This window comes from Artemia franciscana, chromosome 16 (assembly GCF_032884065.1).
Source record: "Artemia franciscana chromosome 16, ASM3288406v1, whole genome shotgun sequence".
Lineage (NCBI taxonomy): Eukaryota > Metazoa > Arthropoda > Branchiopoda > Anostraca > Artemiidae > Artemia > Artemia franciscana.
In genome coordinates this window covers 27,475,039-27,491,236 of record NC_088878.1, presented here as the reverse complement: position 1 = coordinate 27,491,236, position 16,198 = coordinate 27,475,039, and the positions used below count along the sequence as shown (strand labels likewise).

The following is a 16,198-nucleotide window of genomic DNA, read 5'->3' as shown; positions in this document are numbered from 1 at the left end:
TGACAAGCCATTCGAGACTAGAACCACAAAATGGTGTTCCGTATGAACCCCTGACGTGAAGTGATGGTAGACCCTGCATTCGCTTCACGCCGTGAAGCAGAACTAATTCAATGTGCTTTCTCAAGCATTTGTGCAGTTTCTACTATGCAAAATACATTTATATTTCTATTTTTTGAATGTAACAACTAATAAATCATATTTTTATTATCATTTTTATTCATTTTTCACTATCTTTATAAATTTAATAATGGCCTGTTGTGGATAAAATAACATTGCTACTGGATATAATTGCCAAAGGGCACTTGATATAGCAACTGAGACAAGAACTACAAGTTTGATGTTTCCAGTTAACCCCTGATGTGAGATGAAGTGAATCACTTATTATCCCAGAAAGCATAGAAAGTAGATAAGGATTCCTTGCCCGGTGTATTATGAAGGAACAACGCGTCAGTTGGAACAGCAGAATAAAGACGCTACCTCCGCTACAGGGAGCAGATCGTATATTTTGCTGTTGCAATTACTTGCCGTTACACTAATATGCTACTGAACAAAACAGCAAAATATCAAAGGGCAGTTGACAAGCCACTCAGACAAGAAATAAAAGTAGTGTCCCAATTGAGTCACTGACTGTGAGATTACTGAATCACCAACTGAATCACAATTTACTGAATCACCATTACTGAATCACAATTGAGTCACCAACTGTGAGATTACGTGAACCATTTCCTGTTGCAGGAAGCATTAAAGGTAAATTAGGATCCCCTGGTGGATATTTTTAGAGCAAGAACGCATAAGTTGGAGCAGTAGAATACAGACACTGCATCCACTACGAGGTAGCAGGGAGCAGAGCGCAACTCCTGCTGTTACAACAGTGTGATGTCTAAGGCCCATATATATAGCTGTGCATAAAAGCACGGCAAAAAAAAAATATTAAGGCCTGGTTACTGGTGGCAGTAATATTTGGAAGGTTGACAAGCAGCAAACCATCTATATTGTTTTCCAAGAAGAAATTAGCAACAATATTCAGATTATAGCTACAGAGGGATGTTACTGGTGTTGCATGGTGAGAACCGGCTGTTGCGGATGTGTACGGTGGGCCCTGCCATGCGGAAGAATGCATAGAAAGTAGAAGTCATTACTTAGCCAATATTTTAGAACGATAGAGAACTTTTGACGACATCCATGTGAGAGCTATGATCACTGACCCTTGGAAAGCTGCCGTGAAGAAGTTCCGTTGTCACTTTGCACTCCAATCGGTATATGAAAATCTAAGTCTAGTTAATGTAGTTAAGTCTAGACTAATGTAGTTAAGTCTAGTTAAGTCTAGCTAATGTAGCCTAACCCATTTAAAAACACAACATAGATCTGACTGTAAAAACTTTCCAAAAAGTGCATGGAGACACATTTTCTATTCATTATCAAGGAAGTTATAAACTTCTAGTGAAGCTGGTTACCAGCTTTACTAGAAATTAATTCAATAGAAACACCAGGTTACCGATTACCAGCGAAACCCCCTTGTATGATTAGGAGAAAGAGCGGAAAAACCTTGAGAAGGATGGTCAAAAAGACAAAAGGAGACCAACTATTTCAAACCCTATTCCACTTCTTCGTTTCCCCTACTAAACTGTTTCCTCACATGCAACAAAAAAGCCTTACATAAAAACCTACATTTTAAGAGTACTTTTCTTCCATATGAACCCATCAACCTGGAAATAAATCTGGGCAATGCAGACGTGTATTTGGTAAAGTAAAAATTACCTTTATAAAGCAATTAACTAGGTAAGCCCTAATTGTAACGGGATGAAGGAGGAGTTAAAATAAACAATGGTATGCAACCCGATGAAAACCAAATCAAGTACCAGTTCTCGAAACAGTAAACAATCAGTTAGTATCAGTGCCTCACTCTGAGTAGGTGAAAAACAACTTCTGAAATATAAGGAAATATATTACTCACTTTTCGTACTGAAAGTAAGCTTTAACCTAATACACTTCTCTACACAGTCAAAGGTCTTAGTTAGGTCAGTCAAAGGTCTTGAGACCTGTTTTGGAATTTTAATTAATTCGGCCCCTGAAATAAAGTGTGTTTCAGATGGCAAAGCACAATTTTCTTAAAAAGTCGGATTAGTTGTCTCCGGTCGACAAGATAAGCCTGGATTAGTCTCCAAGACATGCAAATAAGTAGGGAGTTGTCCCCCCCCCCCAAAAAAAAAATCATGATGGTCCTTACTCGCTGTTTAGAGAAACTCGAATAACCCAAACCCATCGAAATAAATTCCAGTTTAAATTTCCACTTCGACAATATCCTTTTTCTGCATAATAAAGGAAAAGCACCCTTCGATTACCATTCAACATTGTTTTTTAATATAATGATCGCTACCGTGACAATTGCGCCCTTCCCCAATAAGGCCAAGATACAGCACTACTTTTTGTTGTTGTATAATTTCGCATTATGAACTGTTACTGAGGGGGATGAGTAGAGGGGGAAGAATAATGCAAGCCGAAACAATCAGCAGAGTTTTGTATAGATATAGGCTATATCTCATGTAGGTTATATATGCCATGTAGACTATATCTGACCCCATTAGCAGGAGGTCAAGTGATTCCGATATTTGAAAACAGCGTTGAATGGAGAATCCAGTGGGGTTTAAATTACAGTGCTTCTTAGTTCAGAAGAAGTCATGCACAAGACTGTTACCCTTCCCCTTGAATTTAACAACTTGAGGGTAAATATAGATAAGCAAATTCTTAGGTCTGAAATAAACCACTGCTAATTGGAAGTTCATCAGAGTCGGGAAAAGAAAAATATTACTATGTGTTCTGTCTATGAATGTGATTTAATTTGGGATAAATGATCAATGAAAAATTCAACTCTAGAACTAACGGTGGAATCAGCTGATATAGTGCATTGTGGGGAGCCTAGTGGTCGAAGTTCATACCGCTAGAGCTATTCGTCTCGACACCCTAACAAATAGAATCACTTGATAATAAGGGGCAACATAAATTTAAGATCAAGGTTGAAATTAGCTAAAGTGCCAGCCCAAAGACAATGGGTGACATATAAGTGGAAACTGGCGCTAGTGTTGACAAAAAAAAAATCACCAACGCCATCTAGCGTTGTCTAACAATGCAGCAAAATTAGTGTGGTTAATGCAACTGATGGAACTAGTGTAGTAATAAGTTTCTATTTCCAGTTTCTTAAAAAACGTAATTAAAAAGCTGGAGAAAATGCCAAGAAACGCCAAAAGCTACATGACACTGACCCCTTTTTTGTCAACACCTGTGCCAGTTTTCAGTCTTTTATGTTACCCACACCCTTTGTGACAACCCTTCAACTGGCCTGTCGTATGGTTCTGATGTAGTTACGAAGTAGTTGTACTTAAAAAACATTGTTGTACTTGCAATGTTTTTAAATCTTCAACATTGTGGTAGCAGTAGAAGTAGTAAGTATGACGGAACTAGACCCTTAAGGTCCAAACCGATAGTGCTTATCTCCATTTCATGGCTCTTCAGCCAGGAAGTGGAATGGGGGGTTGGGGTCCAGCCATCTTGCACTTTCGCGCACCCTTCCTGCTTACCTTCCCCAGATTTCTCCAGGTACCCGTTTAGAGCTGGGTCGACTCTGGCTGAGCTTACAGAGTCAAGCCAAATGGCTGATTTAGGAAAGGTAACTGGCTACGACAGGGATCAAACCCGTGCCCATTGGACAAAGAATTCCCAAACCAGCGTGTCAACTACTTAGCCAGGACTGCAACATTGATGCATTGTTGTATTAAACTTACTTCTTAAATTATCAGGTGCAGCGAATTCGGATCCATCGGTCATTGGTAGCCCCCTAGCTTACCAAAATTGCGAGATATTTCATAGGATGTGCACTGGCAGTTTGCATAAAAAACTAGCTTTAGTTAGTCCTTATATGATAGTCGATCCTTGGTCAACACCAGGTCAACCTTCTATATTTCAGGTTAAATTCAGCATTTTAGCAGAGGCCGATAAACTCTATTTCTTGTAAAATATTTCTAGTACGAAGGATTTCATATAGTAACATCTTGAAGAGGATGTGTACTTTTCTCTGGTCCAGTTACTTTATATTCTTAGGCCCTTACCGATTGTCTGTTTCTGCCATCCCTAATGGTTCAAACTATGCTCAGTTAGGTCTCAGAAAAGAATTGTCAACTACCTAAAAATTATAATTAACAATTCCAAAAACTTATTAATTGGGCGCAAAGTTCAAAAGTGGAACCATCAAATGTACACTTAGATTTATAATACGATTTGAATGTTCAAAATAAGCTTTAAATATGATACGAAACTATAAAACACAAAAGTCGCTCAAAATCATTTCTCAATGGAAGAAATTCTCAAATTTTAATTTCTACTCTCTTAATTTTACAATTTCTTGCTCAAAATCCTTGCTCAAAGTTTTTTCTGAATTTTTCAAATTGTAAGAAAAATTCAGTAAAAACTGTTGAGAGCACACCACAAGTCTAAATAATGTAGGTTGACCTAAAGACTTTTAAATAAAGAATACCCACATAGCTATATCGAAGGAAGAGCATTGGAGATTCATTTATCTTGTGCACTGACAAGGGCTTGGCGGAGGTTTTTTGCCGAATAATCTGCTTTATCTGCACTAGATCTTCGCCGAAAAAAAGTCTTTGCTGAAATATCTACACTGGGTGAAATTTACACTCGTCTTTTTCATAATTATTTTTTTCGTTTCTTCCTTGTTTTATCATATGTCATATGTAGCTAACATATGTAGTATAACAATAATAATACTTCTGTAATCAGTTAATATCTCATACGAGTAAAATTGAAGTAGAAATTTTAGTCGATGTTCCCGGAACGTGATCCCTTCTCCAATTAAGTTGAATTGATTAGGATTTTTTTTTTTTTTTAGTGAGCATTTAACAATTTGCATGTAAAAACTCCACCAACATATTTGGACCAATTCAATCTGATTTTAATTTCATCTGCGAAATCCTTATAAAAATTGAAGGAATTTGATTTTAACATCGATAACATCTGATTCGGAATCTATTCAAAATTCTCAACTCTCACGTACTTTAACAACAATATCTCGCAACAACATGACAATCATTATAAGTATTAACTAAATATATTATAAGTATTAACTATAAATTACTAAGAATTATATTTCGAGACGGGGAATGGACAATGATAAGTAAATAGAATTTAGTAAAATGTGTTTTATATTTGTGATATCCTTTTCTGTTTTGTCCAAACAACATGACAATCATTATAAGTATAAAAATTACATTTTTGGACCGGGAAAAGACAATGATAAGTAAATGGAATTTCATAAAAAAAAATTTATATTTGCGTTATTATTTTGTGTTTGTCTCCCTTTTTGTTATTGTTTCTGGCTATTAAAATTGCAGGTTTTATGTTATTATTTGCAGGCATTTCATCCTCTTTTTTTTTGCTAATTCAGCAGCTCGTCACTAAGTTAAAATAGTATGGTTCCATATGTTTTTGTTTTGGTTATGTTTGGTATATGTTTTGGTTATGTTTTTGTTACTACTTGCAGGTATTTCATTCTTTTGTTGCTAATTCAGCAGCTCGTCACTCTAAAAAAAATAGTACGGTTCCGTATGTTTTTAGCTTATTTATTCCAATTTTCATCCACGTTTCTTCTTCTTCTATCTTTAAATCGGTGTCCGCTACAATAAAAATTGCAAGTAGAGGTCTTTTTTATCGAGATTGAATTCCCAATTTTCCTCAAAGGATATATATAGCTTTATGTCGAGGAATCATTCTTTTAAAGAAAGTTTCAAAAGTCCTGGTCCTCCCCCTTGTTCTACATTTTTATACTATTCTATGCAATCAATAAGACTAATTTTCCAAGTTTTCCAAGTTAGACAAATTCTTTTAAAAGAACGAAAAGTTTTATAAATAACCTAAAGCGACACTTGAGTTTTGCGTGGGATTGACGAAGCTCTGTTTTCCTTTTGAAAAGCATAAAGACTTTTGTTTGAAAAGCATAAAGACTTGGCTGGGATTAAGTTCTTTAACTTCTTACAAGTATCTTAATAATGAATCTGGAGGTTCCCCCTTAAAACAGTGAAGAGAACTTAATCCCTTAGTGGATTTATGTGAAATAATTTTTGTATTGTTTAAATATAAGCACCGTCTATTTTTAGATTGCTGAAAATGGAAAAATCTAAACTTTCCAACGCGAAGTTATGTTGGTAAAATAAGTTTGATAGGAAGATAGGAAAATAAGAAATAAGTATAAGTAATAATAATAAAGGAGAATAGTATAATTAAAGGAGAATAGTATAATTCTCCTTTAATAATAAAGGAGAATAAGAATAAGCATAATAATAAGTAAAATAAGATAGGAAGATTTGAATTAAATACTGGATCAAACGCCTCATGTGCAAAAATCACTTTTCTTGCATTTTTGTGCAAATTTCACTTTCAAAAATTCAAATGAAATCAGAGAAAGCTTCAACTCGATTTGGTTCAAATATTTCGGATGATTTTTTTCATGCGAATTCTCAGATATTTGATCATATTAAAAAAAAGTTCACCCATGTCGGCGAAATTTAGGTCCTTTGAGAATGGTCCAATACAACATTTTTACATGTCTGAGTCCAGAATACAACTCATACGAAGGTCACAACACAAAAGGCCGCAAAAAAGTAAACTCTTGTTCATTAACCCCAATCAGCAACGAAAATGAACGAAAGAATAAAGAAGTAACGAATAATAAAGAGAAGTAAATAACGAATAATAAAGAGAAGTAATAACGAATAATAAAGAGAAGTAAATAACGAATAATAAAGAGAAGTAATAACGAATAATAAAGAGAAGTAATAACGAATAATAGAGAGAAGTAAAGAATAAAGAACAAAAGAATAAAGAAGTAACGAAAACGAAGCTTCAAGTGTCCTTTCAACAAACTGAATTTATCCACTGGGAATAAAACCACAAGGAGGAGACCTGTTTACCACAAGGAGGAGACCTGTGTTTGAACTTGAAAAGTAAAAACATAAAAAGCAAGAAAAAAACATAAAAAACAAAAAAACATAAAAAGCACTGCAGAAAGAAAAACTGAAAATAAGTGTGGCAATTCCGTGTTTCCCATAGTGTGATAGTGTGATAAATCTGACATTTACCCCCTTATTAGGATTGTATACAAATAATGTTAGTTAATTTGTTAATAGATAAGTCTATCTATTATCCGTCCATGCGTCATTCCTAGGGCAGAAGAACTAAGGTAGATAGTTACAGATAGTCGAAGTCATAGCTCTACCATCTTTGGCAAAATTAGTTAATAAATGAAAATTTTATTAACCTTTAGCCAAAAATTTTTTGGGGGGCAGGGGATTAAGTGCTAATCAATATTTTGCTCCGTGTGTAAGGGACGCCAGAACGGCCAGTGCGATTGGTAAACCCAGCCTTAGTTATTGAGAAGCGTATTCGTGATTTTTCTACTGAATGCCAGGAGTCTTTCCATCTTTGGTCATTTCTGTCTCTCGCGTGCAAGGTTGTATCCAGGGGAAGGCTAGGGGATTTGACCTCCCCCTCAAAAAATATTTGTCTCACTCGTAAAAACGTAACAAAAATGAACATAAACAAATTTTTGATGCGTTTTTAAGTCAGATTTTGTACCCCTCCCCCCCCCAAAAAAAAAACTAAAAAATCCTGCAAATGTTCTTGGTCCCGTGTCGGTAGTTATCGATTTTTTTTTGTTGCTTGTTTTAACTCCGCCTTTCAGAGCTTGTCCAGTTTGTTCATATGAAGGTTTATAAACAAAATGACGATAATGAAGTAATAACACATTTCTTCCAGAAAAATGGCAATTAAGCCGTTAAGGCTCCTGGTTACTGCACTACTAATAGGCAATGCATTCGGCCAGTCCGCACGTAACTGTCCAGATAACAGAGTGAGCTTTGAACTAGTGACAGGATATGTTTATTCAGCACCTTCAGACCTTCTTGACAGTCAGCCTGGTGTATTGATGCTAACAGACTGTATCAACAGTTGTATGCAGAATAGGACGTGTCAATCTATTAACTATGAAACCGGACTTTGTGTTCTATTTGGGTCAAGTGCTGATGAAGAACCAGGTAGCTTTCAGCTTCTTATTATTTCTTTTCTTATATTTTTCTTGTATTCTTATTCTAGTTCTTATTTCTTTTATTCTTAATTTTATTTTTATTCTCATTTGTTTTTTCTTTTATTCCCCAGATTTTTCTCAAACAATCTTGACGATTGTTTTCTTTATTTATTCTCTTTGTGGTTCCTGAGTTATTATTTAAATGAACTGAAAGGTCTAGCCCACCTCCCTTTCCATACTCTTTACAGTAGAAAACCAACAACGAAGCTGGACTTTGTGTTTTGTTTGGGTCAATTACTGATGAAGAACAAGGTAGCTTTTAGCTTTTAGTTCTTATTATTACTTCTCTTATACTTTTCTTGTATTCTTATTCTAGTTCTTATTTCTTTTATTCTTAATTTTATTTTTATTTTTTTTTCTTTTATTCCCCAGATTTTTATTCAATATTGTGAATAATTGTCTGTATTCATTTTCATTGTGGTTTCTATTAAAATGAACTGAAACGTCTAGCCTCCCTCCCTTTCCACACTCTTTACATTAGAAAACCAACTATGAAACTGGACTTCGTGTTTTATTTGGGTCAATTGCTGATGAAGAACCACGTAGCCTTTAGCTATTAATTCTTATTATCATTTTTCTTATATTTTCTTGTTTTCTTATTCTAGTTCTTATTTGTTTTATTCTTTATTTTTCTTATTCTCATTTGTTTTTCTTTTATTCTCCCGTTTTTTTCATTCAATCTTGTCAATTATTGTCTTTATTTATTTTCTTTCTGGTTCCTAAGTTGTTATTTAAGTGAACTGTAACGCCTAGCCCCCTCCCTTTCCATGCTCTTTACATTAGAAAACCAACTATGAAACTGTACTTGGTGTTTTGTTTGGGTCAATTGCTGATGAAGATCCAGGTAGTTTTTAGCTTATTATTCTTATTCTTACTTTTCTTATATTTTTCTTTTATTCTTATTCTAGTTTTTATTTGTATATTATTTTTTTATTTGTATTCTTATTTCTTTTATTCTCAAGATTTTTTTTTCGTTCAGTTTTGTCAATTGTTTTCTATAGTTATTTTCTTTGTCTTCCCTGATTTCTTATTTAAATGAGCTGAAACGTCTAGCCCCCCTCCCTTTCTATACTCTTTCAATTAGATAACCAACTATGAAACTGGACTTCGTGCATTATCTGGGTCAAATACTAATAAAGAACCAGGTATATTTTAGCTTTTTATTCTTATTCTTCTTATATTTTTCTTGCATTCTTATTCTAGTTCTTATTTTTCTTTTATACTTAATAAAGAATTAAAGTGAGCTTTTTATTCTTTGGTTGAAATTTATATGATTAGGTTCAAATATTTTCCGTCCAGGTCTGGAAGCAAACCTTCAGGATACAGATTATCTATTAGGCTCCACCTCACCAACATTACAATCTCACTTCAACATTATCTCACTTCAACATTACTGCAAACCTCAAAAACCCTCCAATAAGATGATTTGCCTTCCTATAGCTTGACAATACATAATGACATTGCACGGGCAGAACGTAATCTAATCTAAGATCGGAGGAATGTTATCCAATCCAATGACATTAAACGAAATTGCCCTGGTGAGCGAGTTTTGTAAGATAGCCAATGAAATTAAGGATCACATCAGCCCATGTATTTTGCTGGTAGTGAGAAATCTGTGTAACCATCAATATTCTGTGCCCAGGATCTCAAACATATTTTATCATTTAATTTGTTTGTACTGATGTATGTTAATAGCAAATTCATTTTTTAAAAGAACTTACAAGGGATCAGTTATCTTAGACAAGGGGGTTCAAATTGGGGTCTCTTTTTCAGATAGATATCAAACACGCAGTACAATTCTGATTCATTTTACAAGCAACTTCAGAGCTTAAGTTTTCATGTGTAATTTAGGTTATTTTTCTACTCTACTATGGTTTCACTTTATCAGCGAAGCTTTTACAAGCAACTTCAGAGCTTAAGTTTTCATGTGTAATTCAGGTTATTTTTCTACTCTACTATGGTTTCACTTTATCAGCGAAGCTACAATTTTGCTGTCAATCCATAACTGAGCAGAGATGGTTTTAGGGCGGAGGCAGAGGAGCATTTGCCCCGGGCGCAGAAATTTTAGGGGCGCAAAATTTCAAATAAATAATATGACCGTTAAAATCATTTTATAATTTTGAAATTCTGTTTTAGTAAAATACAGTAGAGGACACAGTAAATAAACGAAAATAATTAAAAAATTATTAATTAATAAAGTAGATATAAATTTTAAAATAATTAATGATAAATAAAAAATAATAATAATAACTACAATAATTTAATTAAAACAATTAATAATACTTCAATGATTAAATCATTTAAGTAATAAAGTAAAAATAATCACAAAACATTCATTGATTAATTATTATTAATAAACGAAACAATTGATTAATGTTAAATATTATTGTTAATAAATCATGATAATTGATTGCTAATAAACACAAATTTGTGGGAGACAGGGGGGCACTAATGAAGTTGTTGCCCCGGGCGTAAGAAATGCTAGAACCACCACTGTAACTGAGATTCAGCTCTTTCAATCTACCAAACTACATTTCAAACATTTAGTGAATAATATTGGTTATTGGCTTGAAATTTTTGAAAAAAGGACAGTTTCCCTATTCTTTTAAAGCAAGTTTAGATCATTATCTTAGAAAAATTGCAAGTAATATCAGAATTCGGTGAAATAGTGAATATGAGAGTAATGAATCCTAAGAGGACATATGAGAGGACAATAAGTATATTGTTCTTTTGGTACAAGTTACAGCTGCAGACGTGTCACGAAATCGCTCTATTTAGAAGGAACATATATCTTAACACAAATTCATAAGGGATTATTGATCCAAGACAAGGTAGTTCAAAGTAGGGCTTTTTATATCAAGAAAAGACTATTAAATAAGAAGTCATCTATCTAAAATAAAAGTTCTCATCAAAACTTAACCACTTGCATTCATGGGATATATTTAGACATACTGATGAAATGGTTAGAGGCGGCAAGTTTTGTCAGTGCCTATGGGTAATATCAATTTTTGCACTCATTCTCTCATTTACACCGTAAGTGGGCCTATCGTTCACGGTATTTATTTATATGGTATCCCAATAGATCCTGCGGCTTGGGCAAGTATACCCTCTGCTCTCCCTAGCTATGTCTCTGAACACCTCAGTTCAACATGTAAAATGTCACGGAAGGACGAAGTAGTGTTGAAAATGTACTGCTGGAATTTCGAATGAAAACTGGGGTAGGTCATTGATTCAGATGCCTTGTGAACCTTGTATGACTCCCACCATATTGCTTGCCCTTTATTTTATGAATGTCATGCATTTTTCTCAAGAAAGAGAAGGCAGTTAGATTTTCTTCAGCTTGAATCAAGGGCAAAGAGTAATAGTTGGCAGGTCAAGGCACACTTTTAATAGGCTTTTCCAGCGTGTCTGAGCCTACAAACGTGTAAGAGACCTTATAAACACCTGGAAGCAGAGAAGGGTCTGTCAATCCATGTGACTACAATATAAATTGTATTTGAGTGAAGTGCTTATAATGATACAGATAGCTTATACAGTATCTTCAGGTCTTAAGATATTTTGTAAAATGTGTACATTCCAAGGTCATATAATGATCTGGCAGAGCCCTTATGGTGGTGGTACATAGTTTTTTATCTTCAATAAAGTAGATGGGAGCCATTTTGCGAATTGAATTTTTAAACTTCTCTGATAAGGCATATTTTAATTTAAACCTTTAATATTTTATAATTTTAGTAATTTTAAACTATTAATACGTTTAGTATTTATTTATTTTCTTTATTTCCCTCAAGAAATGAGGAGTAGGCTACAATATAATATAAAGAAAAGACAAATGATAACGCTTACAATAAAAAAATATCAAATATTGATCAAACACTTAAAAAGAGAAAAAAAAACATACAAAAAGAAAAAAAACGTAATTATATATTATTAAAGAATTACATTTAATAATAATTGAAGTTAATATAATTAATTAAATTTTAATAATTAATTTAAATTATTAAAAACGTTAATAATTCAAATTGTTAATGAGTTTAATATTTTAAACCTTTATCTTAAATCAAGTGAACTATTCAGAAGTAAAGGTTTGTTAAAAATTACAGCTCATTAAAAATTCTTTTATGAGTTTCTTTACGCCCCTTGATCCAGGAGAGGGGGCAGGGTCTTCAGCCTATAAGTATCAAGATTTTGGTTCTGTACAAAAGGAAAAATTATTAAATTCCATAAAGTATTAAAACAACGAGGAGAAGTCAACTAATCGTTGGGGCTGTATTTTATCTTCTCGACAATAAAGGCAATTCTAGTAAAGATATAAAATAAGCCAACAATCAATAATCTCAAATATATATGCATATAGACCAGGACAGGAGGATCCCATGAGAATAGCCTAAAGGATCCCTCACGTGGAAATTGAAAAAGTTTTAATGGTATTCGGCTTGCCTTAAGGCCAACGTTCGATCTAAGTATATTTGTTCATCTAGATTGTGGCGTTAATATTCTCCTTAAACTAATAGACTTATAATTACGAAGAATATAAACGTAAGTTCTTCTGGAAACCGAAATTGGAATTTAGAATAAGCAATACAATTCTGAATAAGAAATCTAGTCAGGTACAGTATCCGTGTAGTAGCTCTAAATCACATTCAAGATATATAATAGCATTGAGGTGAATATTTGCTTTTCACTAGAATTTTACTTTATCAGAGAATTAAATAAAGTTGCCCGTGGAAATTCTCGGGAGTGGATATGCCTGAAAGACCTGTCCGAGGGGGTCACGAAATCGATGATCTTTGCTAAAATATTTTTTTTCGCATCTTGAAGAATTTCATGCTTCTACATATATTGTCATTCCAAGGGGGTAAGAGCCCAGTTAAACTTTCTCCCGGACGTCCATGTATGGTGATCTTTAAAGATAACGAACATTGGTGATAAAGAAGTATTGCCCCAATTACATTCCCTAGCATAAAAACTGTAAGTTTATGCTAGGTTCACCAGTAATGTATTTTATCAAGCTGAAACAAAGCAGAACAGTACCATTCGAAGCAATTATGGTTTTTCGCTTGTTAGGTACGCAAAACAGCGGCTCCAAACATCTGTCTCAATTCTTTAGGCCATCTTTGAAAAAACATAAATATAATTAGGCTTTTTCAATTTAATTTTAACTTATTCATTTTCAAATTGATTCTACTAATAGTCAAACCGTTCAATGTAACTAACCCCAAGTAAAGAGTGACCCTTAGTAATAGAACCAGAAGCCTAGAAAACAGAATTATGATGACAATATATTTATCAAAAGAACCTGAAAATATCCTAGTTCCAACATTTAAACCTCACTAAACTTAAAGTTGCGCAACAAAAGATATTAAGCATATAACAATATGAAAAATATCAGAACATAGGGGAAAATGCCATAAACACAGAAGGTGACATTCATGAAAAATTACACCAATCGAATTCAGGATATCCGAGAGCCCTAAAGTCAAGAATTCAAGCACTTGTTGGTATTTTTACGTAAAAACTTTTCAAACTGTATTTAACACTTAAATTTTAATTTCAAATTCTTCTGAGATGCAACCAGTAGGCTAAATAAAACACTCTCAGGCATCAACTGGCTATATTTGTTACATTATAAAACAGTTGGGAAAGCATTAACTAAACTTCTACGCAAACAGCGAGGAGTTGACGATGGTGGGGATGACAGCACTCTATATACACCGAATAATATTTGTTTGTTTCAAATTTTTAAGTCACTATTTACTTTCATTTGATAAGAAAACAGTTTTTATTATTTTTAATTGGAAACATAGAGGCATTTAGATAAGCAACGAAGTAATTATTTTTTTTAGCTTTCTAAAATTTAAAAATATTTTAAATAGCTTCAGTATAAACATTTGAAAAAAGATAGAGTTCCAAATAATTACTTTTCCTATGTCTAGTTTCGTACGTATATACCAGATCGTACGTATATATCGGGGTATATACCTTTGTGACACAACTAAACGGACTAGCGATTGAGGTTATATTCTTATCTCTCTTTAAAGAGACAGTGTCTCTTCGGAAATGTCTACTGTCTGTTTAATGACATCACACCGCTGTTATGGATAGATCTAACAGACATTGTACTTTTATAAAAGTAAATATATATAAAACCCTTTTGTGTTTATAAATAAATATGTTTTTTAGGAGCTTTAACAGTCTCCCAATTCCCTGTTTTTACAATCTACGTGCAAAAGAACTGCTTGGGTGCAAGACCTGATGGACCAGTTGCCCTCCCAGTGATATCAACCACGAGAGGTCAATCGTCAATCCAAACAACAGTAAATACATTCTTTGCCGACGCTACAGAAGAAGCTACAGGTAATTTTTTATTGTCTTTGCGTCTGTAAAACTGTTGGTAAGAGAATCGATCTGTTGGTAAAACTGTTGGTAAGAGAATCGATCTGTTGGTAAAACTGTTGGTAAGAGAAGAGAATCCACGAAAGAAGTCGATCTGGGCAATAGGGTATTCACATTCTAATGTCCCTTGCCAAGCAAAAAGAAGATGCAAAACTGTCATCTATTTATCGTCATAGCTCTTACACACATAGCTCTTACACTTTGGACCCTAAGAATATGGTTGGCCCTAAGAACTAGGAAGATGGACACCGTAGAACTACTGTTCAGACCGAGTTATGTTTTTTTCAACTATATAAAGCTTCAATAATTTTTTTTTTAACTCTTGAAATCGTATTACCAATGCTAGGGGGGGGGGTTCTTTGTCAGAATTATTCTAACATCTAGCCGAAGTGAAAAGGACCGGTTAGAATTCAGCATCTCTTAATTCCTATTCATATGGCCCTAAGAACTAGGAAGATGGCCACCGTAGAACAACTGTTTGGACCGAATGATATTTTTTTCAACTATATAAAGCTTCAATAATTTTTTTTTTACTCTTGAAATCGTAATACCAATGCAAGGGGGTTCTTTGTCAGATTTATTCTAACATCTAGCCGAAGTGAAAAGGACCGGTTAGAATTCAGCATCTCTTAATTCCTATTCATTTTAGGGGAATTAAAACTTAAATAATTTCACTTCCACTGGCTTGAAAACAAAACTTCGAATGGCATTTTCAGCTTATGAGCCAACTTTGATCCAGTTGGCTCATAGCGTAGCCCGTATTGATATAAAATAACATAATATAATAAATATTAATTTCCAGTAGACTATCACAGACTATCCTTATTTCCCAAAATATAAGCAATCCCCAATTCCATTATTTATTTTTTTCCACGTCACATATTTTATTACAACAAAATGAGCTAAAATTGTCAAAAAGACAGCAACGGAGTTGACGAATTAGGAATTGACGAAAAGAGAAACAAGTAAGAATTGACGACAAGAGAAAGAGGAATTGACGAAAAAAGAAACCAAGCTTCAAAAGCTACTCCGTTACAATTCCTTAGTAAATAAAAAAAAACATATATATTTATTTTGAGAGTAAAATGGCAACAATTTAAAAACCTGTCAAAAGGATTTTGGATAATTTTTTTCCTTTTCCGGCTTATTCTTAGTAGAAACAGTAAGTACTTCAACAGAAAACATTCAACGTCCATTTGCTTTATTCAGTTTGATTTTGTTGCAAAAATTTAAAGCATCATATTTAGTGTCTTGTAGCTCGAATATTTATACTGATTTTTTTTATAAAAATGTTAAAGATTTGCATTTAAATTCTTGTTTTCAAAAAAGGGGGTGATTAAGTGAACTGATGGAACTCAAAAATCCCATGTTAAATTGAAAATTTATATTTAAAAAGTATTCAAGTATTCATTGGCGGAAGATGCTGCTTTTAATATCAGGCCATAGCTTCTTGAAGATGCTACAAAATGTTTGAAAGGATTTTGTTCTATTTCCTCTAATTGCTTAGAAATCTTAGAAAATGTCTAGGTATTTTTCACAAGTGTACTCTATGAAGGATATTGCTTTTGGAACAAAATTGGTACTATCATGTGCAGAAGACAATAACCTATAAGATGATTGGAACCATTTTTTGATGTATTTTCCTGTTTTCTAACA

The 16,198-nt window shown here is 33.6% G+C and overlaps 2 protein-coding genes across 3 annotated transcripts in view; one reads left to right on the top strand and one right to left on the bottom strand.

Moving 5' to 3' along the window:
* The window catches only part of LOC136037302 (autophagy-related protein 16-1-like), a 226,882-nt gene that overhangs the window by 115,932 nt on the left and 94,752 nt on the right, over positions 1-16,198 (bottom strand). The gene's annotated exons all lie outside the window — the stretch shown is intronic.
* LOC136037301 (uncharacterized) overlaps positions 1,833-16,198 on the top strand; it is a 38,615-nt gene continuing 24,249 nt past the window's right edge. Inside the window, exons 1-3 of the mRNA XM_065719948.1 lie at positions 1,833-1,968; positions 7,822-8,099; positions 14,330-14,503. Of these exons, the coding sequence (XP_065576020.1) occupies positions 7,826-8,099; positions 14,330-14,503 (448 nt within the window). The 5' untranslated portion in view covers positions 1,833-1,968; positions 7,822-7,825. The remainder of the gene's footprint in view (positions 1,969-7,821; positions 8,100-14,329; positions 14,504-16,198) is intronic.